This window comes from Chelonoidis abingdonii, chromosome 7 (genome assembly GCF_003597395.2).
Source record: "Chelonoidis abingdonii isolate Lonesome George chromosome 7, CheloAbing_2.0, whole genome shotgun sequence".
Lineage (NCBI taxonomy): Eukaryota > Metazoa > Chordata > Testudines > Testudinidae > Chelonoidis > Chelonoidis abingdonii.
Genome location: NC_133775.1, coordinates 20,189,403 through 20,214,464, shown reverse-complemented (window position 1 = coordinate 20,214,464; position 25,062 = coordinate 20,189,403). Strand labels below are relative to the sequence as shown.

The 25,062-nt window shown below is 39.9% G+C and overlaps 1 protein-coding gene across 1 annotated transcript in view; it reads right to left on the bottom strand.

Annotated features, from left to right (window-relative positions):
* Positions 1 to 25,062, bottom strand: part of SGIP1 (SH3GL interacting endocytic adaptor 1) — a 157,183-nt gene that overhangs the window by 62,277 nt on the left and 69,844 nt on the right. The window contains exons 8-15 of the mRNA XM_032771942.2: positions 18,514 to 18,525; positions 11,879 to 11,890; positions 10,966 to 10,990; positions 9,957 to 10,008; positions 8,191 to 8,276; positions 7,359 to 7,451; positions 5,823 to 5,897; positions 3,098 to 3,553 (exon numbers count right to left, since the gene is read on the bottom strand). Coding sequence (XP_032627833.1) covers positions 3,098 to 3,553; positions 5,823 to 5,897; positions 7,359 to 7,451; positions 8,191 to 8,276; positions 9,957 to 10,008; positions 10,966 to 10,990; positions 11,879 to 11,890; positions 18,514 to 18,525 — 811 coding nt within the window. The remainder of the gene's footprint in view (positions 1 to 3,097; positions 3,554 to 5,822; positions 5,898 to 7,358; positions 7,452 to 8,190; positions 8,277 to 9,956; positions 10,009 to 10,965; positions 10,991 to 11,878; positions 11,891 to 18,513; positions 18,526 to 25,062) is intronic.

Sequence of the window (25,062 nt, the reverse complement as noted above, 5' to 3'; positions counted from 1 at the left end):
CCCCCCCCCCCGCCTTTTTTTTTTTTTTAAAGGTTTAGATGGCTGAGGTAAGGACCTCTCCATTTTTTCCTCTTATGACCACCAACAGGCCTCCATTTTGGTGTTTGAGCAGAGCCAGGAGCCTCTGCTGCTGTATTCAAATCTCACAGCTTCCAGGACTTCCCAGGAATAGAAAAACAAAACATTTGGGGACAGCTCTGACCAGAAGACATCCCAAAGCAAGTGGATCCTGAATGCCCAGTTAGTCAGAGCCTAGCAGACCAGGTAACTAAAGGAATATTACCACAGTGTTTGGAATGGAGTGGGAGAAAGGCCTGTTCAGAGTTTGGAGAGGTACTTATTATAGCACAGGTCAGGAGAACAAAAGGATGTGGCTGAAATGAGTAGGGAAGGGATTTATACAAACCCAACTGTCAAACTTGCCCTCCACCATGGTAATCTTCCCAACTGCTGGCCCTTTAAAAGTCACACAAGGCATTCTGCATCCCACATTCCTGTAGGGTGGCTTCCCACATCAGCATTATCAAGGAGGTCAGATATGCTGACTGATCACATGCTACAAGAATAGTGGTCAGTTAAACACACACACAAAAGCCAACACACAGCTATCAGGGAAAAGAGGATGGATCTTCAAAACCACAGCAAAATTAAGGAAGACATTGTTTAATGACCATATATATGGCATGTTCAGAATTTCACCTTACCCCATATTAGTATGGTCATCACTGGGTACTGTCAAATGACAGTGGTTTTAAGTTCCTCTCACTTCCATCTGCATAGTATGTTCCATGCTGCCCCCCCCCTGCCCCCACCCCTCATGTGTGGAACATCCTATTTATCCCAGTCCCTCTAGCCACCAGGGGCGGCTCTATGCATTTTGCCGCCCCAGGCACAGCAGTCAGGCGGCTTTCGGTGGCGCACCTGTGGGAGGTCCACTGGTAACACGGATTCAGCGGTGTGCCTGCAGGAGGTCTGCCAGTCCTGTGCCTTCAGCTTACCCGCCACCGAATTGCCACTGAAACTGCAGGACCAGCGGACCTCCCACAGGCATGCTGCTGAAGGCAGCCTGACTGCCGCCCTCACAGCGACCGGCAGGCCACCCCCTGCAGCTTGCCACCCCAGAGACACACTTGGTGTGCTGGTGCCTCCCCTGCAAGCCACCACCCTCTCCTCATAGAAATCCATCCTAAAAATTCAATTCTGCAGTGTTTATAAGGGGTTTATAATTATTATACGAGGTAGTCCCACATTTTCTGATGTGCTACATCTTCTGTGTGTCTGCTTTTAGAGTGCAAACACTTCAGAGGAGAGAGTGTCTGTATTTCTGTGCATTGTACAAAGCTCAGGAAACAGCTGGTGCTAAATAAAAATATCATCAGTGACTAGGGTACCTCTCTCACAAAGTGTGGAGCACCCTCAACTCCAACAGACATCAAGTGTGATCAGTACCTTACAGTAGAGAGCACTTTACAAACCCAACACAGAAAAATCACTTTACCCATCACTGAAATGCTCACCTCCAGAGCAGAAGTCAGGATTAGTTTAAAACAAACAAACAAACAAAAAAGACCAAACAAACAACAAAAAAAAACCTTCCCCACCTGGGGGATTTCATTGAGTTACATTCGGCCACGTGAAGATGAGAATGTGAAAAGGATGCAAAAATCTAACTCAGGAGCATTCTCCAGTTTTTCATGCCCACAGACACTACATCGCTGAATACCACAGAAAAGCTTATACATATAATTAAAACCATGGCCTAATTAAAGTAATCAGAAAATATCTGTTTTAAGTGGGAAATGCACTAATGGAAACAAAGAATTTCAAAACAACATGTTCAGCACTAGCATCAGTGCCCAGAGTAAAACATGGGATTCTTTTTCTCCAAATACCAATAACTTCTATCTTGCTTAAGACGTGTCTACATGGGGAAGTTGATCAGCAGAACTACACTGGTATAATTATACTTCTGTAGTTATACTGCTTTAACTTCCCATGTGGACATTCTTATTCCAAGAAAAGAGTGCCTTTTGCTGGGTTAGCTTATGGTGTTATGTCCCTGTGGAGACAGGTACTGGTATAATTACAGCAGTATATTTATACCAGGATAGTTTTGCCAGTAAATTTCCCCATGTAGACGAGCCTTTAAGTCATTAAAAATAAGGTGATCAAGTTGTACCCCTCTTGAGAACAACATGAAAGACACTGGGGAAACCAACCTCCAACAAGGTCATTTGACCTAATGGACGTATACCAATTTAGAATTAAACTGATGAAGCCAATCAACCAGCAAACTTCAAACAAATCCATGTTTTTCTCTACAGTGTTAACTCTAAAAAGCCATTTATCAAAGCCTAGTTCAGCCTCGCACTATCTAGGATTCTCAAGGACATTCTCAGAATGGTGAAGGAGAGATATACTGAATTAATTGCATCACAACTTATATCTGCAGGGCTTCTGTTTATTTGGCTTTGTTAGCCTTTAAGGTGACTTGGCTGCACATATGCTGTCAGTGCCTCATATGAACAGACAGTGAATTCAAAGAATTTCCTGCTTTACTTAAAAGTGACAGTTTTGTTTTCAGAAAAGTCAGCAAAGATTTGTTTGTTTTTCAGCTATTTTTGTTCATTTTGCAGTTCCTGGAGGATATAATGGCAGGCTGGCAACTGTGCTAAAGTCTGGGGCTGTCAGCAGCTTGGAGCCCTGCAAATACCCATGTATCACAGGTGGATATCTGGGAGAGAAGTTCAAACTGTTGAGCACGTGCACTTATTTAAGGCAATAAACATGATCTTTGGTGAAAAGCTGTCTAGATTTACACCTTGGAGTCTGATTTGCAGAGTCACAACTCCCTCTCTCATGTCAGACACTCAACAATGACAGGGTAAAAGGAAACATGATATCCAGGGTATAAGCTCGACTCAGACCACAAGAGCATTATATGAAAAGACGACGCCACTGGGGGCACAGTACAATCAAACAAAAGGGAAGGACTGATGCTTAAAAGCCAGCTAAGAGCAGCTAAAATGTTGTGTTCACACTGCAGCAAAAAGGCATTCATGGGCACACTGAAGCACATTCAAGCCATAAGACATACCACTGGTGCTTCCTGTGCCACTGATAGGGCTGGGTCCAGGTGATGACACCACTGTTCTGTAGGTAGGTGGTGGAGGGGGAGGTGGTGTAGCTCTCTGTCCCAACCCAAAATCTTTAGGAGATGCTGTTGTTTCTAAGTTATCATCTTTAACGTGGGTTTGCTCAGAAATTTTCTTCTGAACCTCTTCTAAATTGAGAGGTGATGGAACATTGCGGGAGGTTTCAACAGCTGGAGATTCAGCTGGGATTTCTGATGTCACAGGTGGGGACACCACTTTTTCCCTTGAAGTCAACTCTGCTGTTACGTTTTCCGGGGACTGATCAGAAAAATTAACCCACTTGTCTTCTGCATTAACAGCAATAGACTTGGGGGACAATACTGGGCCAAAAATGCTGTCCAAGTCATTGATTGATGGTAGTTTGTCACTTTTGACCTCTGTTGCTGTCTGGTCACTTCCTGTGGTCAAAGTAGTTTATTTTAAACTTTAATATTGATGGCGTAGCTGAAGTTGCACTATACTCTACATTTGTACGGGGCTTGCAAAGTCAGCTACATTCCAGCAGAGATACTTAAAAAACATATTTTCTTACTAGCTATTGGAGACATGGTTCATATGCATGAAAATATCTACGTAATATGGTTATGCACAATGTATAAAAGCACATATAGGATTAAAATATATACATTACATGAAAAAAGCATGCACTATATACACCATATGTATACCTTTCTTGTATATTACTTTACATCATATCTGCATCCTACTGTAATATACAATTGGCTAGTGATGTTCATTATGCATTGTCTAAATTACTTAACATTGTGTGAATTATTACTAAATTTTAAAAATACACACACAGCACAGTAACCTGAGATTCACTTGTGATAACCTGCATATTTATACATGCAGGTACGCTATTTTGGAACACTTTTATATACTGGCAATGTACATGCAATATACTGTAGCATACAGTGTGTATGTATTTCAGTTGTAACCTACTGTGGATACAGGGTTTTTTAAAGGCTTTACTCATGAACTGAGTCATCACACACCATTTATTGTTAATTTTTGAACAAATCTAGCCTTGTAACCAATGTGGAAATAGAATTCATCAACAAAGCTGTATTGCAGCCAATGGAAACAAGCCCCACATATTCCTCTAGTACTCAGATTTTTGCCTGTCCTTCTCACTGTGGAATACTGATGATCAGACTGGACACTTACACAGTATAGCATCTTTTATGGAAGATCTCAAAGTTAAGCAAGCCTGACCACATCCCAGGGAGGTTGTATTATACCTATTTAATGAAGGGGTACACTGATTAACACAGTGATCTGTCCAAAGTCTCAAAGTCAGTGGCAAAAAATGGTCCAACTCAGGAGTCCCCAGCTATACCCGCTGCAGCACTACTATAATGACTACATACCCTCCTGTGTACATCCATCTCCATCTATTGCATATTCTTAGATTTTAGAAAACCATCTTCTGACTCTGTTGTCACAGAGGACTCATGCTGTATTTTAGGGAGTAAAATGAATCAAATTTTAAAAAAGAGACCTTTCTGTATTACCACATTTGATACACATACTGAAATATGCTGCAAGCCAAAAGCCAGCAAATATATAGTCACACATGGCTGCGTATTTCGTTTGCTCTTGTTGATGAATGCTATTTTATGCAGGTTGACAACTGCTGTCTGACTGCATAGCTATAAAATGGAAAAATGAAGATATGCGAGTATGAATAAAGATATTGATGAACAGAGCAGTAAGTTCATTGCATAGAGATTCTATATGACTAAATGGCTCAATAATATACCACATTTGCATTGAATGTTCATGTTGCATAATGTAACTATTGTTTTCCATACAATGCATCTGTTTCAAAGAACAATGATTGCATTTCTTTATTTAAACATACAGTTCTGATTTTAGTTGATAAATTTATGTCTGCTAGCCACATATGGCTATAAGCACCTCATTTACTCCTGTTGCATTCCATATAGCCTAGATTTCTTTCACCATACATCTTTATAAGTATTATAGTTAGCAAAGCTATTTGGCATACCTCTGCATGAACAACACTGAGATTTTCTAATTCTAGATTAAATCCCAACTTCACACCCAAGTCTCCCATTGAAAAGCAACAGGAGTTTGGGATGCAAGGATTAGAGGATCAGACCCCAAATTGCTCTTAGAAGAAGGAATGTTAGTTTTTCACCCATATTTCACAAGAATTGAACCTTAAAAATACATTCAAAATGAAAGTGAAAAGCCAATTTAAAGAGCTACTGTAACAGTTTCAGGTATAACTTTAGAACTAGTGTCACATTTCTTTACTAAAATGGCCCAGAACCAAAAAGTGGGAGAGGAAATAAACCAATACATAGTAAAGATGACAAAATCATTCAAAAACCAAGGGCTTTGTATGTAGGACTTAGGTGGTATAATTTTGAACACAATAGATGCTAGAACAGCAGAAATAAAAAGGAAACATAAAATGCATGTGAGTTAAACTTACACAAGTACGTTCAAATACGTAGGCATTATGCAAATTTCCTCAGACTGGACCTGATTCTGTAAGCATTTACATATGCAGAAATTGCACTGAAGTCAGTGGGGCGTTCCAGAGTCAGTAGTTACAGACCCATGCTCAGTTATGCACGGTATATATCTTATGCAGTATTATTTCATGAGCTAATAAACGTAATACCTCATTCTTACCTATTCCAACTGTTAAGGGAGAACCAGTCCTAGGTGGTGTAGCTGGAATGTGTTTTGGTGGAAGTGGTGGAGGTGCTGAAAAATAGGTCAGAGGAAAGAATATAAATTCAAAAGATGCATTAATCTGATAAAAAACTGTGTGTTTAATTCTTTGTAGGTTTCCCCTGTTCAGGGTGTCTTCTTTTTAATGCCATTGAAGGTGCAGAGTTGGTAAAGATTAATTGCACATTTGTCCCAAGATTCAGCAACGTGGCACAGAGATAGGACTATGACTGCTTTTTATCATGGCAGATTATCTTAAAATTCTTGTATAATTAAATGATGACTGTAGGGCAATTAGTGTGCATCACCACTATTTGTATCAAAATGAACTTCAGCAAAGGCAAGTGCAAAGAACTACACTAAGGAAGAAAAAAAAATCAAATGCACAACTACAAAATGGGGAATAACTGGCCAGGCAGTATTACCGCTGAAAGGAATCTGGGAGTTACAGTGGATTACAAATGAAATATGATACAACAATGCGATGCAGTTACTAAAAGGGTAATATCATTCTGGGGTGTATTAACAGGAGTGCCACATGTAAGACAAGAGGCAATTGTCCTGCTCTACTCACCACTGGTGAGGCTTCAGTTGGACTACAGTGTCCAGTTCTGGGCACCACACTTTAAGAAAGATGTGGAAAAATATTGGAAAGCCCACAGGAGAGCAACAAAAACGATAAAAGGTTTAGAAAATCTAACTTCTATGAGGACAGATAAAAAAAAACTGAGCATGTTTAGTCTTGAGAAAAGAAGACCGAGTGGGGCACTGATAATTTTTGAAGACGTGAAGAACTGTTATAAAGAAGAGGGGGATCAATTGTTCTCCATGTCCACTGAAGGTAGGACAAGAAGTAATGGGCTTAATCTGAAGCAAGGGAGATTTAGGTTAGATATTAAGAAGAATCTTTCAAACTACTGAGGACAGGTAAGTACTGGAATACGTTTCCAGGGGATGTTGTGGAGGTTTTCAAGAACAAGTTAGACAAACATCTGTCAGGGATATCTAGATATATTTGGTCCTCCCTCAGTGTAGCAGGCTGGAGTAGATGACCTATCAAGGTCTCTTCCAACCCAACATTTCTACGATTTCCTCTGGAGATATAACTGTGAATCAAATTTAGGATAGCGAGATCTTTCTTGGAGATAAGCAGGACCTATAGTATCTATCATATGCTGTATTTGTTCCTAGACCTCTCTCTCTCTGTCTTCAGATAAATAGAGTCAAATTTAGCCTTGCAAATTCAGATACATAACAGGCAGAAACTTCTCTCCCCAGGGATGAAGTGCATTGTCTCCTTCATTCTGAAAGCTGTCTATCCAATCCATTATTAAACTAATATCACCTTTTTTCCATTCTACTCTGTTGCAGTTAAAGTCAGTCCAGTAAAAACAAACTAACTTGCCACATGATTACAGTGTTCTAGTATACCTAGCCCAGATAATAAAAATGAAACACCTGATTTTTCAGACTGATAATCCACACTTAACTTACTTCCAGTTGGAAAAGGTCTTGGTAGCTTTGGAGAATCTAGACTGGAATTCACTGGCTGGACAGAACCCCATATTTCTGTCTGATCCAAAGGAGCTAAAAATACAAAAGTTAATCAGATACACCAAACCAATACAAAATACTTAATTTCAATTATAGAATCCACTAGTTAATTATGAATACCAATTTCTACCAGATAGAAGATACAAACATTCCATCGATACTTGGATTGGCACATGCTTCTCCCTGACTCAATGTCTGAAAGGAGCTGATGTTCCTTTTAAAAGGGTTTCAGACGCCTGGTCTATCTGCTTAATATAGAAAATCACATTCACAGAGAAAATGCCATGATGTTCCACCCTTTGGGATGCTGTTTATATTTAACAGAGATACTCTCCAGGAAATTATATCCGCTGTGGTTCTGTGTATATTGGATTGAGGGCCCTACACCAGGAGCATATGATATCCCCTATGACTATGGTTTGGTTTGTATCAGAAGTGTAAGTTACTTACAAAACTGATCACTGATTACATTTTATTTTGCAAGAGGGTGATTATTTTGCATGCACTGTAACTACTAGTTAAATGTTTATCATCAATTTATAATCTGCAGACTGTGCCAGTTTCTAAGTATTGTACAGGAAGGAGTTACCCAAGGTGCAATGTCTCAACCGCAGGGAGAGTGATCAAGTAGACTAGTTGCACATATGACCTTATTACAGAATTCACTTATTTTTTTAAAAGGCTTATTTCAAACTAACCTTCCCATTTTTAAAAAATACCCAGACTAGTAAACAAGCAAGCAAGCAACCCACCCCTCTGTCAATTTTCATACCTTCCAACTTTTGTTCCTCAAATGCTGACTCCAGTGGTGGGCCAAACAGTGGGGCAAGGGCTGAAGGATCATCTGGAGCTTTTTTGCTGCAAGGTAATACAAATATTAGCATAAGAAATGTAAAGAACAAACTGTAATTTGGCTTAAAAGATGAAGAGGTCCTGAGGTGTTAGCCTCTCAGTGGTATGTGTGGGATTAAAGGGTTAACTAACATGCATACACCACACTCTCTACTGGAGATACTGCCAGCATTGATTAAGTATCTGACTATATAGCCTGCAAGCCGTTGACCCACAGGGAAGAGGAAAACTCTTACGTCTACTGAGAATTTGTCTGTACTGTCCCGTCGTTTGGACTTCTGGGGTGTGAGGCGCAGCACACACCAAAGTGCTGTAACTAACCCACATGGATGCTCCTGGCACAAACTAAAAAGTACCTGGTTTGCGTTAATGTTGTCCTATTTGAAAAGGACTATGCTAATACAAACTAGGTTCCTTTTAGTTCATGCCTACACTGTCCACACAGAGCAGTTACAGAGCACTGCAGCATTTCAATGTGTGCTGTGATTCTCTCTCTCTCACACACACACACCATAGGTGCACTGTAGACATAGCCAATGTGAAGATTCTTCATTAGTTCGGGTGACAAGGATCTGTGCTATTATAGCAAACCTGGGTGGCCATGGAACCATTAGATTGTCGCTCAAATAAGTGTGTTAGTCTCTAAGGTGTCACAGGAGCTAGGCACTAGAGAGAGAACTAATATTGACAGATTGCATAGATAACTCCTGTTAATACAAATAAGTATTATTCTGGATATCAATTACTTGCACATCAGTGGCAGAACATCACCCTTAGGGTGATGTTTAACATTAAATGTTTGGCTTGTCTATCTTTTTTCTGTTTCATTCCATAGCTTTATTCCAAAGATTAGGAAAGACCTGATTGTTTTATAGTATCATGGCATCATCCCAACACGAATAAAGAAAACTAATATAAATGGCCTCAGCAGGCCTTTACTCTGCATTTGCTTTTGGTATGCTTCTATATCTATTGATATTTTTATACAGTGCCTATCACCATGGCATCTGATATCTTTACAAAGTTGTTATAGTGAGCATGAGAGGAAGCATCATGAATAAATACAATCACTGACATTTATATAATTGACCTTTCAACCAAAGGTCCCAAATAATATAGCTTGGTAAATGGATTACAAACAAGACAGGCAAAAGTCTGATTACACACAAGACACCCATCATTGAAATACAGCAAAGCCACCTGTGAAATGGAAGGTGGCTGTGTTAGTGATAACCAGACAGCTAAGTTGTCACAGGTAGGGAGCTAAATTTAGATAAATAAGAAAGCTTTATCAGCCTTAAAGCACACAGTGAACTCTTCAGGCTGGCACTGAGTCATCTTGTCTCAGTAGGCAGGAGAATATATTGATATGATTTACTTTACTTCATGGAGGGCACTTCCACTTTTTTACATCATTCTTACAATTATGATTGGTTCCAGGAAGTAAGATGAAATGCTGGAGATGGTGTTTTTGAAAAATGCTTCTTTCCTGAAGTTGCTACCAAGAATGGTATCAAATCTAGATAGTTTCACAGATTTTCATGTACAAAATGAACAGGGTATCCACTCCCAAAGTAGTTGTGGGTTAGGTAATGAGTTAACTGCTCATCTTTACCTTTGGTGCAAGGATCCCAGACTAACATTTGTGCAATATCTAGATTAATTTACAATTTCTTTCATACTGACCTTACAAGTTCTGGAGTTGGTGTTGAACGCCTAGGTCTTGCTATCTCTTCACCTGTCGCATATGATAGTTCTGTTTAGATCAGTTCTCACTTGAGTTCTCTATCTCACTTGTTCACATGAACTACTCAAAGATGTGGGTCACATCAACTACATGAAACTAGCATGCACGTACATGCTAAAAATTAAACTTAGCCACTATGACACAGAAGTCAGAGGCTGAGTGATCTCAACCCATAATAAGGTGATGAAGTGTAATTCAGCTCCCCAATACATACAGATATATTAATCTCATCCCTCTATGCAGGGATTTACAGTATGTGTGTAACTCAGCAAATCACCACATACCAAGCCCATTGTATAGCTGTCTGCGTAGAAAGCAGAATCTAATTGTCTGCTATCTAATTTTTCTGACTTGAGAGCACAAAGGCATAAGCACTAGCTTTTCCTTCTTTATTCCTCCTTATTAAAAATTTTGTGGTTGGGACTATTTGACATTCTAAGAAATATAGTCTGTTGAACAGGGTTGTATGCCACCAACTTCGAATGTTGCATGTGACTTTAGAGGCATCATATCACATTAAATAGTAGGGTGACCAGACAGCAAATGTGAAAAACCGGCAAGGGGGTGGGAGGTAATAGGAGCCTATATAAGAAAAAGACCCCAAAATCAGGACTGTCCCTATAAAATCGGGACATCCAGTCACTCTACATTAATAGACTAAGTTAATTTTATAAGCAACACATTCTTGAAGGGTGGAACACTACATACAGCAGTTCAACGGCACATGCACTGCAACCCCCATCCATTTCAAGGATTCAGTCATCAATAATATAGTACCTAGAGTTCTCCTTTAAGAGTTACTCTTTGGGAAACGAAAGTTTAAGTGTACTTTGAAAATTACATAGAAGAGCACACGTTTTGACATAAATTTGTCTTCTTTAAAGTTCACGAGAGAATCAATCTGCTTGAGACATTATCCGTTCCTGCAAGCTAAAAATATATACTTACTGGACAAATTCCTTTTAATTGCACCCTGGAATTAGAAACAAACACTAAGGTTTAGGACCAGATGAGCATAATTTATATTTAAAACAGGTAACAAAGCTGACATCTCAATTTGATTGAGAAGACAAGCATCAATACTAAGGAGTAAATGAAATTTGACTCCAATCCACCATCTATGCTGGTAATTACCTTTATGACACTCATGTACACGTTATGGAATCAGTTTTGCTCCTGAAGAGAATGGCAGGGGAGACAAGGATAGGGCATGGTTGAGGAATAGGTACTTAAATGCAATTGATATGAATGGCAGCCATTTTCAGGATTTTCATTTATTCCTACCACCTATCAGGGGTACCACCTATTCCTGTGTTCTTTTAAGGCCAGCTTTTAAGCAACAGGGCAGGGGCAGCCGTGGGAGAAGACTTCAGGAGGGTCTCATGGAACATCTTCCACTACAAGCTGCTCAATGCTTTAGTGTGTATGCTGGGCACAAGTGTTCTTGCAATTAGCCTAAAGCACCTTCTCCTTTTGGTTTTCTTCACCCTGTTGGACTGTGAGAACAACACTACACCATGCTCAGCAGCCCAATAACAAAGCATCGATGTCTCAGGCCTGCTCTCATAACCATAACTCATTCACATTGCTGCTGGACTGAACCCTGAGTGACTAATACAAATACATTTGTATTTGAACAAAGAAACATGTATATTGACTTCTCTCTGATACATCATTCAGAAGGTTAAATTAAAAAAGAAAGAAACAAACAAAAACCTTACACCAAATAAAGTTTATATTCATTTACTTCACTACAGATACCCAGGACAAAATGATTTAAGGCTAAATAAACCAGACCCCAACAACTAGTCTGCCATTTTGACAACAAATGTAAGGACTACAAAATTTTAAAAGTTCTTACCGGGCTGCGCCTCTGTGATCAGCAAGAAGGAAGAGAGAACAGACACCTAGTCAGAGAATGACAGATCAGTAAACAGACTTTGGTAATATGAGATTTTTCTAATTAAATAAATACAGTGTTTTGAAAAGTGAACTCCCGCATCCCTACTCCCACCCAAATTTGGGTTTTGCTCATTAACGGTGATGACCTTGAACCTGCTTTATATACCCTTTTAAGAGATTTACAAGGCTGTCAGCAATTTTGGGGGTAAACTACATAAACATTAGGCTCCAGAATCACAGTGGGATGGAAGATGTCTGTTAGGGTGCCTGAAGTTCCCAACTTTAGGTGTAATAAGTACATCCCTCAGGCATCTCTACAAGCATCTTCTTCTTTCCCTCATTCCTGTGACAGTGGAGCTCTCCTCCTCATAACTCAATTCTGAAGTGAGAAACCTCCTTACAAGCACCTTCCCACTTTCAGGAGTAATGGGCAAGCAGATGAGCTGATTTGCTTTACTCATGTTGTCCTCCAGGCTCCTCTGTTCTCAGCTACCATATTCCTCACAATACGACCGGCTCATGGAGAGCAGAGGAGCTGGGAGAGTGCACAATGGAGAAGAGATCTGAACCCACCCACACAAGCAGTTTCAAGAGAAAAACCATGGGAGAAAACGCAGGAAATTTCTTGAGGAAGCCTGAGAGATGGTGTCCAACCTCTGGAGACTTAACAGGTGTGCATCTGATCTCAAGATCAAGTTCCCTTCCTCTTGTTCTGTTTTTCTTGCTTGCAATAACTCCTCAGTTCTTTAAGACCATGCCATAAAATAAAGCTGAGTCAATGGATAATTTTTCAAGAAGAGGCAAATTAAAAATGAGCAAATGCACTATTTTAATTATTGTTGAGAGTAATCACAACTACACAGAGAGAGAGAGAGAGAGAGAGAACTGAACACTGGTGCACACAACACACTCCAGATTGTCCTTGTCTCAAGAAGACCAACGCTCTAGGGCAGGCACAGTCCAGACATACAGATCTCTCTCTCCCTCTGAGCTAGTAATATTAGCGCTACAGGGGATAGCTAATCCTCAGCATGTGTAGAGTGTTTTATATATTACATTTTTCAAAGTGCGTCACAATCAATGCTCAGTGCACCTGGGAAGGAGGTACCATATTCTTATCCAAGTTTTACAGATGAAGAAAATAAAGAGAGACAGAGGATTAGGGCATGATTCTGAGGTGCTGAGCAACCTTAATTCCCTCTCGAGCTGAGATGTAAGAATGCTAAGTATTGCCAATATTAGAGTCACTGGAGCTCACTGCAGGACTGCAGGCACATGATTAGCCCAGAGTCCTGATGAGCTGCTATTAGAATTCAGTAGTTCCAAGCTTAAAGTGTCGGGAACTAAGCACTAGGTCATGTTGCTTTGTTACAGTAAAAATATCTGCCAGAAAAAACAACAGTATGTCCTAGTGAGCCCTACTAGAATAAGCTCATTTTGTTCTTTGTTCCTGCAGCACCTGGAATTGTCTCTGCACAATTTTCAGCCACTTCAGCTTCCCTTATAGCATGAGACTAATAAGCTAGAGTTAGAGGCACTTGTATGTCACAGTTCAAATCTCTGACCAACAACCCACTGAAGCACTAAGCTTAAAATAAGATATAAAAAGCACCGAGTATCTAGCTTGGGGCACTAGCATTTCAGCTCAAGACACCTGGAGTCAAAGCCCAGGTCAGATTCCAAGTGAATAGCAGTTGGCTGGTTTAATTTTAATCCACAGTTGTAAATCACAAAATGCTACAAAGCAATTTGATGATGATTGAAAGATTGACAGTTTCTTCTCAAGAGGAAAAATCAGGGAAGAGGCATCATTGGAGCTCACAGGACCCTTCCATAAGGAGGAGAAAAAAAAACAGGATTTAAAAAAGAAATATTAATATAAGCATAAACCCAAAAGATTTGAAGTGACATTTCCCTATCTAAAAATACATTTAATTTACCAGGCTACAGGAAGCCTTTTGTTAAAAGAAATTAAGTATTTTTGGGTGCTAAGTCAGGTGTCAAATGGAGCCCACGTGTTTTAAAGACACCTCAAGTCCCATCCAACTCTACAAGGCAGGTTAATGGGTTATGCCATCTATACAGGGTGTCGTCTCACCCTGAGGCATCTTTAAACTTTCAGAACACTGCCAAAAACAAGCGACAAGACCTCCCTTGGGAAGAACTTCTTCAAACCCAAATCTTGTGAGGATAAAGAAACTGCAGCAGACCAGCAACTATTTCAAACACGTGGCACCTAAATACTATGGTGAGGAGTACATTATATATGCATATGAGAAACAGAAATGGACTAAGAGGCAGTTGGTTTTGAATGCCAAGGTAACAATGAATAAAAAGAAAAAGCTCTACAAAAGGTTATTTTCAGGAGAGAAATAATTGCCATTAACAGAAAGAGGAAATATTTCCTTGGAAATTTTCAATTGATTGAAATGAAAATCACAGGGTTTGAGAACATGCTGTCCCAGCTCAATGATGACCTATTATCAATAAGGAAAAATACTTGTTAATGTGAGCCAATGTAAAAAGAGTGAGTAAGAATACTCAGCCAGAGGTGGAGCATAAGAAGAATGGATTATGGGGTAGCAATTACCCCCACACACCCCAAAAAAGTCTGAACTTGTGGTTCTAGGTACTCCTGTGTCCTTACTAGCGTACAGAGAAAGGCAACTCAGTAGCAGAACAAGAAAAGAATATAATAAGCCAACGCCTTGGTGTATGCTTCAGAGGTATAAAGCTGTACATATATATGGAGTCCAAGAGTATTCTCTCCTAAGTGTCTTCCAATGAATATGAAAACCCTAGAGAGGTTGTAGAATCTCCATCACTGGAGATTTGTAAGAACAGGTTAGACAAACCTGTCAGGAATGGTCTAGTTATTATGTAGTCCTGCCTTAAGTGCAGGGGACTGGACTAGATGTCCAAGGTGTCGGACGTCCCTACTGAGATCCCTTCCAGTCCTACTTTTCTATGATTCACGTCTACATTTCTATGAAAAGCCCTTCTCTATTTAAAGGACACTAAGTCCCAATGAGAACCTATGTGTGCACCCATTAGCTAAGTTACTAGCTTCACAGACCATGTTTGGACAACACAGGATGTTATTTCTTTGGCTTGGATTTGCTTTGGTATCGCTATAACTTTACCTGCTGATACAAACAATAAAGACGCCACCGGCATAGATCTTCAGCTGCAGCTGACAAGCTTGGTGCAGTGGGTGGGAGATGGGGTATGCTTCGGTACTCTGAAGCTCCCTGATCCTGGGGTTAGGAACTCCAGCAACCTCAGATATCCTTTAAATTGCTCCTAGCTGTCTATGACTCCTAAGTGCTGTACCAGTATCTGGGAACCATGAGAGCACACTGGCGTTCCTGTCCACATCTCCTAGAGCTACTACATAGGAATCCGCAGAGGGCTGGATTGGCAGGGGTTTTGTGGTGCCAGAGCAAAGCAACCAGAGGAAGGCTGAACATATGGCCTATTGTGTGCACTTGTATATAATTGAACGTATATATAGGGCCGGCTCCAGGCACCAGCTTAGCAAGCAGGTGCTTGGGGCGACCACTCCGGAGCAGGGCGGCACGTTCAGGTATTTGGCAGCAATTCGGCAGAGGGTCCCTCACTCCCGCTTGGAGCGAAGGACCTCCCGCTGAATTGCCGCAGATCACGATCGCAGCTTTTTTTGGCTGCTTGGGGCGGCAAAACCCCTGGAGCCGGCCCTGTGTATATACATATACAGCATGTGTGTTACAGCAGAGATAAGTTAAAACGTTTGGATAAATTAACAGTTTCATGAAATCAGTGATAAAGTTGAGAGTAAGGTACTACATATTCTTCAAAACCATTAATATTCTTCTCACACCTGCACAAATGCCTGAAAGAGACAGTCTCTTTGGGTTAATGAATTTGATACAAAAGTATTAACCATTTTTGAAGACAATGGTAAGCTGAATGTGGTGTATTTACTGCACATAGTAATCGACAGTTATGGAACTGGGGCAAGGACATCTCCCTTTTCTCTGCCAATACATACATATATTCTTAATGTCAAATGTCACATCAGAAGTGGAGGGGGAATTTTTCAGGGACCTGTAATCAAGTACAATTAAATTCATCGAAGGTTTTAGAAGTAACTGGTGATGTTCCAAATCAAGAACCATGCAAGTTCTTACGACCTCACTGCCACATAAGGTCGGGGATTTGAGATGTTCACATTTCTCAGTGTTTGAGGTTCTTGTGTAAAAAGAAGCTGGAAAAGCCATGGTAAATGTGCCATTAAGGCCAGTCATGCCAAAGTAAATGAAGGGATGCATGTCATTTTCCCAGTTTTCCAAGAAACCTCCTAATCTTCCTTTGAGGAGTTTTTTGTTTTTTCCTTTTGTGTAGCCAACTGGTAAAAATCTTTTTCCTGGAATAAACAACTGCAACTTACTATCACCACATATGCATCAATCAAAATTGAAGTTACTCATGACAAATCTCAGACTTGTGTTTCAGTTATCTAGGTGTTCTGCAAACAGATGGTGTAGGGTTTTGAAACTTCACATGCTATCAGTCAGATGTGTCAAAATCACAACTGCCTTGGACATACTCTTCTTTTGCAAAGCTCCACAGTCATAATTTTATGTATTTTTGCAAGTTTGAGAAGAATTTTTTTTTGTTTAAAAAACAGAGAGCACTTCAGTGGTTTTACATAACAAATAGTCAGATTTAACTGAAACCTCCATTGCATACCTTTTAGAGTGCCTCTCTCATTCTCCATCCCCCTAACCCTCCACTCCCCATTATCCAAGTGCCATCTCATATTTTGGTCTTTTCCCTGATCCATATTCTCCCCTTGTTCTGCACGTATTATTTCCATTAAGATTAATGGGAGTTATACGCACAATGAAGACTAGACCAGACCTCTGTATCTTTGGTTAGCTCATTTATCCTACATGGGACAAGTCATCTCTCATTTTGCAGCAGGTAGGCCATTTGATGTGTATGAATGCAGCTGTCTATACTGCCCAGCAAGGGAAATAAGTGAAGCAGGAAAAAAAACTATGTGAAATTCAACAGACCAGTGACAAAGTCCATGGGGTCACTGGGTAAACAAAAGTACCTTAGATAATTAAAGGCATGAGTATTTTTTTAAAAGCCAGGAGAGCATTCAAATTCGGATTTAGATTTTCTAATAAAACTTGACTGTTATTTGTGAATGGTTATGCAGACAGCTAACAGCAAAAAGTCCCAGATTTCTGGAAGAGGAACAAAAGCCACATCGATACAGACATCCCCTGGAATACAGGCACACTGCAGGAAAGCTCCGCCTAAAATTTACTAATTAACTTCACGCTGAAGTTGCAGTGGTATGGAGAAAATGAATCAGAAAGGTATTTCTGTTATAGTGGGACGTTTATGGACCAGTACCTCAGCCAGAGTAAGATGCAATAGCTCCACCAACTTCAGTGGAGTGCTACCAAGTTAGGCGAGTTAAGGATCTGGCCCTACATTTCTTTTCTACAATGACAAGGTCAATTTGCATAGTGTTCTTCTTAGTTAGCAAGTCCTCTTATAGTTGATTTATTTGATCAAGGTAATTTTTAATATGGAAGAAAATACTAAGATACTTTGTAAAATTTCTTAAACATTTGGTTTCTTTTAATGATGAAACAAGTGGACTTTTACTTTACTTCAAATCTATTCAGAACTATTTTGGTAGAAAAAATATTTACCATATGCCACAAGAAAACGTAAGTAATAAGAGATACCGTAAGGTAGCAAAGTGAAGAAAGGACAGTTCATCTTCAGAACATGTACCTAATATGCCTAAATAACTAGAACTTATCACTCAGCCTATCTTACAACCCACTTCTCAGTCCAAACATTAGCCAACAAGACTCCCGACTGTCAGGAAGAATCATTGTTTTACAGATGGCAAATGAGGCAGAAATTTCAAGGGACTTGCCCAAGGCAATAGGAGGAGTAATTATAAGAGACGAGACTAGAATTTAGAAGTTCCTCTCTTGAGATCTGGTGCTCAGACCACACAACTCATTTAATGTTCAAAATTCTGTATAGGCCTACACATTATGGCATGAAAATTTATAACCAATTATTTGGCAAGAACACATTCATATTGTTAATGTTACTACAGCAGCAAAGGTTATGCTATAGAACTTTTGGTTTCTCTGTTATCTGATAATTGGACATGCAATGTAATGTGCATTAAACATACCATGGGTAAAATCCTGGCCCACCCAAGTCAATGGGAAAAATTTCATTGGCTACATTGGGAACAGGATTTCATCCCATAAATCTTTGGGCAAAAAACACCCTGTAACTTTCCTCTCCTCATACCAGCCAAAAGGGAAAATAATTAAATGTAATGGAAGCCAAACCTAACTCATTTAAAAAATACCTTTGAATGAAATCCACAGGAGAAAGAATAGACACCATCATTTGTAAACAATGATATATAGTATTTGCATTTTACATTTCAGTTCTACAGACAAGTAAAAAATGGACAGAGGAAACAGAAAAAAACACCAAAGCAAAGTATTCTGTTAAAAAAAAAGGTAGAAAAAGGTAGAAAAAGAGCAAATTATTTCTTACCGGACTTTTCCTCTACAAGAATGCAGCCAAAATAAAAAAAAATAAAACAAGAAAATAAGATATTTTCTAAAAGTAATTAACGCATGGAAAAACAAAAGTTCTACATCTATGGAAAGCAGAATTAAAAGCCTACCTGTTAAATGGACACAAAGTGGTTATATTTTATACAAATAGTCTGAATATTATTCAGGTAGACATAAGATTATAGTGAAAAATAGTATATAACACCACAGCACTTTTATTTAAACCATTTACAGAAATGATTGCGTACTACTGGCATAGCTGGCTATTTCTATTTATACTCAAGGCTAATTTTCAATTAAAAGTTTAAATTCTTAAAAGGGTTTATATGACAAGAAAATAAAGTGCCATACTCTACAAGCTTTGACAAATGCAAGAATGATGAAATGATGCAATCTCAAAAAGTTGCAGGCTTCTAAAAAAATTATTGCTCCTAAGCTCAGCACTCTAGCATTTTAGGCAGGGGATGGAGCAGCGGTCCCCAACGTGGTGCCTGCGGGTGCCATGGTGCCCACTGGGGCGTCTAAGTGCACCCACATACTAGCCAGCAGACGAGCATCTGCTGAAATGCCGCCGAAATTCAGCGGCATTTCAGCGGCGACGCCTCTATATGACGCCACTTGGCAGCATTTTGGCAGATGCTCGTCCGCCAGCATGGTCCTCTGTGGCTTGTTGTCTGGTGCCTGCCAGACAAAAAAGGTTGGCGACCACTGGGATGGAGAAACAGAGCCTCGCATGACTCAAGGGAGGCAACCACAATTATCTTCCATGAACTTATTCTTCCAAGATCTTTTTCTTGACTGGTACAACTAAGTTAGATCACTTATCAACACTGAATTTCATTTGCCATTTTGTTGCCCAATCACCCAGTTTTGAGAGATCCCTTTGTAACTCCTCGCAGTCTGCTTTGGACTTAAACTATCCTGAGTAATGACATATCATCTGCAAATTTTGCCACCTCACTGCGTACCTGTTTTTCCAGATCATTTATGAATATGTTGAACAGCACTGATCCCAGTACAGATCACTGCGGGACACCACTATTTACCTCTCTCCATTCCGAAAAATGACCATTTATTCCTACCCTTTATTTCTTGTTTGTCAACCAGCTACTGACCTAAGAGAAACTTATCTATGTGGCCACTCCATGAAGGAACTCAGAGAATGCACTCTACATTCCCCCAAATGAGTAAACAACCTCTCATAAAATACACACTTATTTATATGTCATAAATACAGTAAATCTTTACTGGAAACAACTGAACCCGCTGTATGTGCTGCCATGACTATGGCTGCTGCAGCAGCTATGAAACATAATTACATTTGGGAAAAAACCTCATCTCTCTAAATGAAGTATTGTCTTCCTACCTAGGTGTATCTGATCGGCGGCCACTCTGGAAAAGGCAACCAGAGCTGTTAGGTTTTAATGGGTGGTTATATTACTGCACCAAACAGAGTGATCTATCACCTTGAAGTTCAGAGGTCAGTTGTGCAAGGAATAGAAGAAATACTGTGTATGGTTGAGTTTTAATTTTTAAATCGAGAAGCTAACCTTTACAGTGAATGGTGAATTTCTCTTTTATTAAGAACACATGGCTGTGCGTTGGGCTTAACAACAAGTTCTCTCTAGCAAAGCTGGTTCATTTACAAAGATCTGAAGATTCCAATGCAATGAAAATAATGATTTCAAAAGTTTTCTAATGATTTTGACAGTTTCAAAAAGTTAATACTATTCCTGAAAAAATGTCCGATAGCTTATTGGGTCACCCCAAGTAGCTCTGGTTTTCCTAGATATTACCAGGATGTTAGATTCAGAAAAAAGTGATTTATTCAGGTCATTATTCCCCTACATATGGATAAAAGGCCATGGCACCTAAATAATGAAGTGACATGATTTTAGAGGTAGGGAATGCCTGCACATCCCAGGGTCATCTATAAAATCTGTGAAAGCTCAACACTTCTGAAAAATCAGACCACTTTTATTCAGTTGTTGAAATATTGAATCGGTATTCTCTCTTTTTCAAGCATGCATAAATTTAGATCAGGACCCTAACTTATTAGCTTGTACTATAAAATATACTCATTTTAGCATAAATGAACATTGCTTAAGACCACTAAAATATCCTTACTACTCAGGGCTGGATTTTCTGTGGTAAAAATAGCAGGCAACATGGCAGGGATTGCCAGTACAAAAAAAAAAAAAAAAAAAGAAAAAGAAAGAAAGAAAAAAAGAAAAAGAAAAGAAAAAATGGAAGGAGGCTGGGGATGTAAAACTCTGGCGCATGAGGATATAGTATCTGATGTCATCAGGTTGCATCATCATCATGAACTATCCCAACAAGCAAAGAAACATACATTACCTCCAAACAGGAAAGAATAGGTGTATTCAAGCAAGCTAGAAAGCAGCATTTATCTGACCATATTTATGTACTGAGAGATTCTAACAAAACAGAATTGAGCGATTATACGTTCAAATAGAACAGTTCCTCTGATAATCTGATAAAACAGAGTGATTAAAACTTAGCAGGAGGCTCTCAGCTGTTCTCTCACCAAATAACTGTAGAGGTTTCATCTCTGCTATGGTCAGCCAAGGAAGGTTTTGTTTGAAATCTCTGTAAGGATACAGTTGACTTTGGGTACGTCCAGACTATCCGCCCTATCGGCGGGTAGCGATCGATTTATCGGGGATCGATATATCGCTTCTCATCTAGACGCGATATATCGATCCTCGAACATGCTCCCCATCGACTTCGGAACTCCACCGGAGCGAGCGGCGGTAGCGGAGTCGACGGGGGAGCTGCGGACATTGATCTCGCGCCATGAGGACCCAAGGTAAATCAATCTAACATACTTCGACTTCAGCTACGCTATTCACATAGCTGAAGTTGCATATCTTAGATCGACACCCCTCTTCAGTGTTGACCAGCCCTTTGACAGGACAACATCCCACTGTTAAAATTGTAGAAGCTCCTTCACTAGAGGTTTTCAAAAGGAGGAGGTTGGGTAGCCATCTGTCTTGGATGGTTTAGACAACAAATCTTGCATCTTGTCAGGGCAGTTGACCCTTGCATTCCCGTTTAACCCTATAGTTCTATGACAAGGAAAATACACTAGTTAGTTTACTTTTGTTTAGTCACTATAAGGGTTTTATCCATTTGTACAAGGACGCAGTGGTACAGGTTCAGTTCAGTTTTCTTCAGTTCTGAAAATACCACCTTCTTGCACTTATATAATGCTTTTCATCAGTGGATCTTAAAGCACTTTTTAAAAGGAGATCAGTATCATTACTCTCATTTTACAGGTGGAGAAACTGAGGCACAAGGTCACCCAGCAGGCTAGTAGTAGAGTCAGGAATAGAACCCTGAGTTCTAATAGAATATAAGTCTCACTCCAGCACTCAATCCACTAGGCCACATTGCTCTAAGTTAGCTATTAAAAAACAAACCAACCTTTAAGACAACTTTTACAATACATGCATTTTTAACTTGACTGTGTTCTTTTCCCTGAATTGCACTGACAGAATTTGATACTGTGTCTGCCCATGGGAGTGAAGCAGACAAGTTGTAGCAGGAGATTAAAAGGAAGATAGTTTGGTTGAATGCAGGCTAAAATCCTTTCACTTTGTGGACATGCACTTGTGTTCAGGGGTGCTGAAACAAATTTTTATAGTGGGGGTGTTGAGAGCCATTGAACTAAACTGTAAACTCTGTATATGATTGAAACCACTTCAAGCCAGGGGATGCGGAAGCATCTATGCTTGTGTCAATATTACCTTGTAAATAAAGCTACATTTTCAAGGAAGTGTACCTAGTTATTGAACCAGAAAGGGGTTCTCGTATATGCACCAGATCCCCAGGTCATCATCATCAGTGATCTCTCAGTTCGAGATTTACATATGAATTTAGAGATGACTCAGGATCCACCTGCAGTAGGTACAGACATTTCCTGGCGGGTCAGCTGCCTGCTGGGAGAAAGTTCTTTCTTTTTCCTTCCACTTCTCTCTCTCTTTTCAGCTTGGAGGGCAAGGCATTTCTCCTTGAATCAGGCCGCTGCTTGGAGGAGGATGCAATGCCATTGAGGTTGGTTGGTGGCTTGCTCCTCCCATCTTGTGATGTCCATCAGTTTTCTTGAGATATACTTTCAGTGTGTCTTTGTAGCATGTCCTCTGATCATCAAGGGATCTCTGACCATGGATGAGCTGAGAATAGTGGGCTTGTTTTGGAAGGCGAGAATCTGGCATCCGCACACAATGTCCACCCCAGCAAATTTGGTGCGTGAGGATCATTGCTTCAGTGCTGGTGACATCGGCTTCAGTTATATGTGCCAGATGCCCAGGTGCACTGTCTGCTTTGTGCCAAGTTGTCACTGTTCTAAGATTGCAGAAATTGAGTAAGCGAGCCAAGGAAGATCATCAGTGTGCAGGGTTGATACTGCAGTGAGCTACATCCACCATAGGGTTTACATGACACATGCCTTCCTTTTTCAGTATATCAGGAAAGGAGGACATAGTTAGAACACATATCTGCTATCCAGTCCTGGCCTAAGTATTCAACCCTTCATCGTTCTTATAGGCCAATGTACATAAAACAGCCCTCAGGCTAGTTTAACACAACATATGGTGGTAACTGCTAAAAATAGCACCAGTATCAGAGCGGCACAAAGGAGTGCTTTATGCCAGCTGTGCACACTGCCCCTTGACTTCTTCTGCATGTATTTTGGGAGTGTCCACAAATCTGGACTTATGCCTTTACCTTAGATAACTCCATGAGTGATCCCCCATTTCAGACAGGCCACATATAATCCAGTTAATTTAATGTTAATATTTAGGGTCAGATTCTCCAGCTGATGTGAACTAGTGTAACTCCATTGAATTGAACAGAGCTATGCTGATTTACAGTAGCTGAGGATCAGGCTTTTAGTATCTTTCTCTCTCCCATTTCATCTCTGCCTATTGTTTCTTTCTAATTCACATATTTCTCTTCTGTGATCAGCATTGCAGCAACTAGCCTCAAGTCTAACTTCTTCCAGGCAGCGTCAGTGGATCAGGAAGCCACATGCTCCACAGAATAATAAAGCCATCATTCTGCGTGATTTACAGTCCCCACAGCTCCGGAAATGAGAGTCTCAAATTGACTGTTGAACCCAGCTTCCGCACCCAGCAACAGAATACACTGCTGTCCTGCCTCCAGGCCAGCTGCAGCATCTTTACGATTTCATAACTGTGCAAGTCAGCTCACTAGAACAAAGACTAGCCACAAACCAAACTCTGACACGTTTGCATGCAAAAGGGAAGAGCTTCATGCAGCAGCAAATTAACAAACATGAATGTGTTTGCAAAGGGACTAAATCCTGCTCCATATCAGTCAAAGGCAAAACTCCCATTCAGTGGAAAAAGAATCACAGAAACTAGGAAACAGATACTTTCATTTAATTTGTAAGTGAAAACAGATTTTGATCTTGCAGTGTATTTGGTAGAATGTGCCGTTCTGTGGAATTTAAGTTGTTATTTTCTTATTTCAAATTTCAGGAACACAAGGCACAAGAGAGCAAGTGGCCACATGTGCCTAATTCCTCACATGTTGCTTCATGTGAGTTTTCTTTCAAAATTATCAAAGCAGAGTAACTGCTAAGAAAAATGTGATTGCCAAGAACTGACCACATTTTGATACTCTCTTAACGTATCTTCATTTGCCTGCAAACATATTTCATGATCCTTAATATTCTTCAGATGAGATCAACTCCAAATTCATAAACTTTAGGGCAATTAGATGTCCAAAGTACAGAATTACTTGACGAGTTAGTACCATGCATCTGACAGTCATGAATCATGGAGACATGAGTTATTAGTGAGGGTGACAGACCTCAGAATGGGGGCTGCATTGTGGGCTAACTGCTCCAATTTATAGATTTCAAATTCTACATAGAGCACCTGCTACTTGTAAAGAATAGCAGTACTGTAGTTTCTGCTGCTTAAAATGAGGACAAATATTTTAATCCCAGAAGCGTAAATCAGACATTGAAGAAGACCATTAGATCTTTTTGCCCCTATCTCTGCACCTGACAGTAAACAGTTGATCCCTTTGGTATATTTTTAGTGCTTTCTCTATTTTTAAATTTTCCAGCATTTGTCCTCTTCCCACAAAATGATACCCTTACCTATATATAGATACACACAGACATATGCACATTGGACTACTGTGGCTGTGATGTGGCAAAGAGAATCACAAACAGATTTGGTTTAAATGATGTTGCATGATCCTAGGAACTTTAATACAGGTTATGGGCTTTGAATGTGAAACTCCAGCAAGCTCCCTGGTCACAATGAGGAGAAAGCATTTAAGAAAAAAAAAAAAAATCACAAAATGGGCCAACTATGAGAGTAAAACTTCCATAGAGAAACCATACAGACAGGTTATCACCAGAGTTTGGGTTTCATCCCAGATCTAAAACTCCTCACTTCAGGGAAGGCTAAATGGGATTACTTAGACACTCATAAAACTAAGGCCAGGTCTACACTGCGACTTTAAA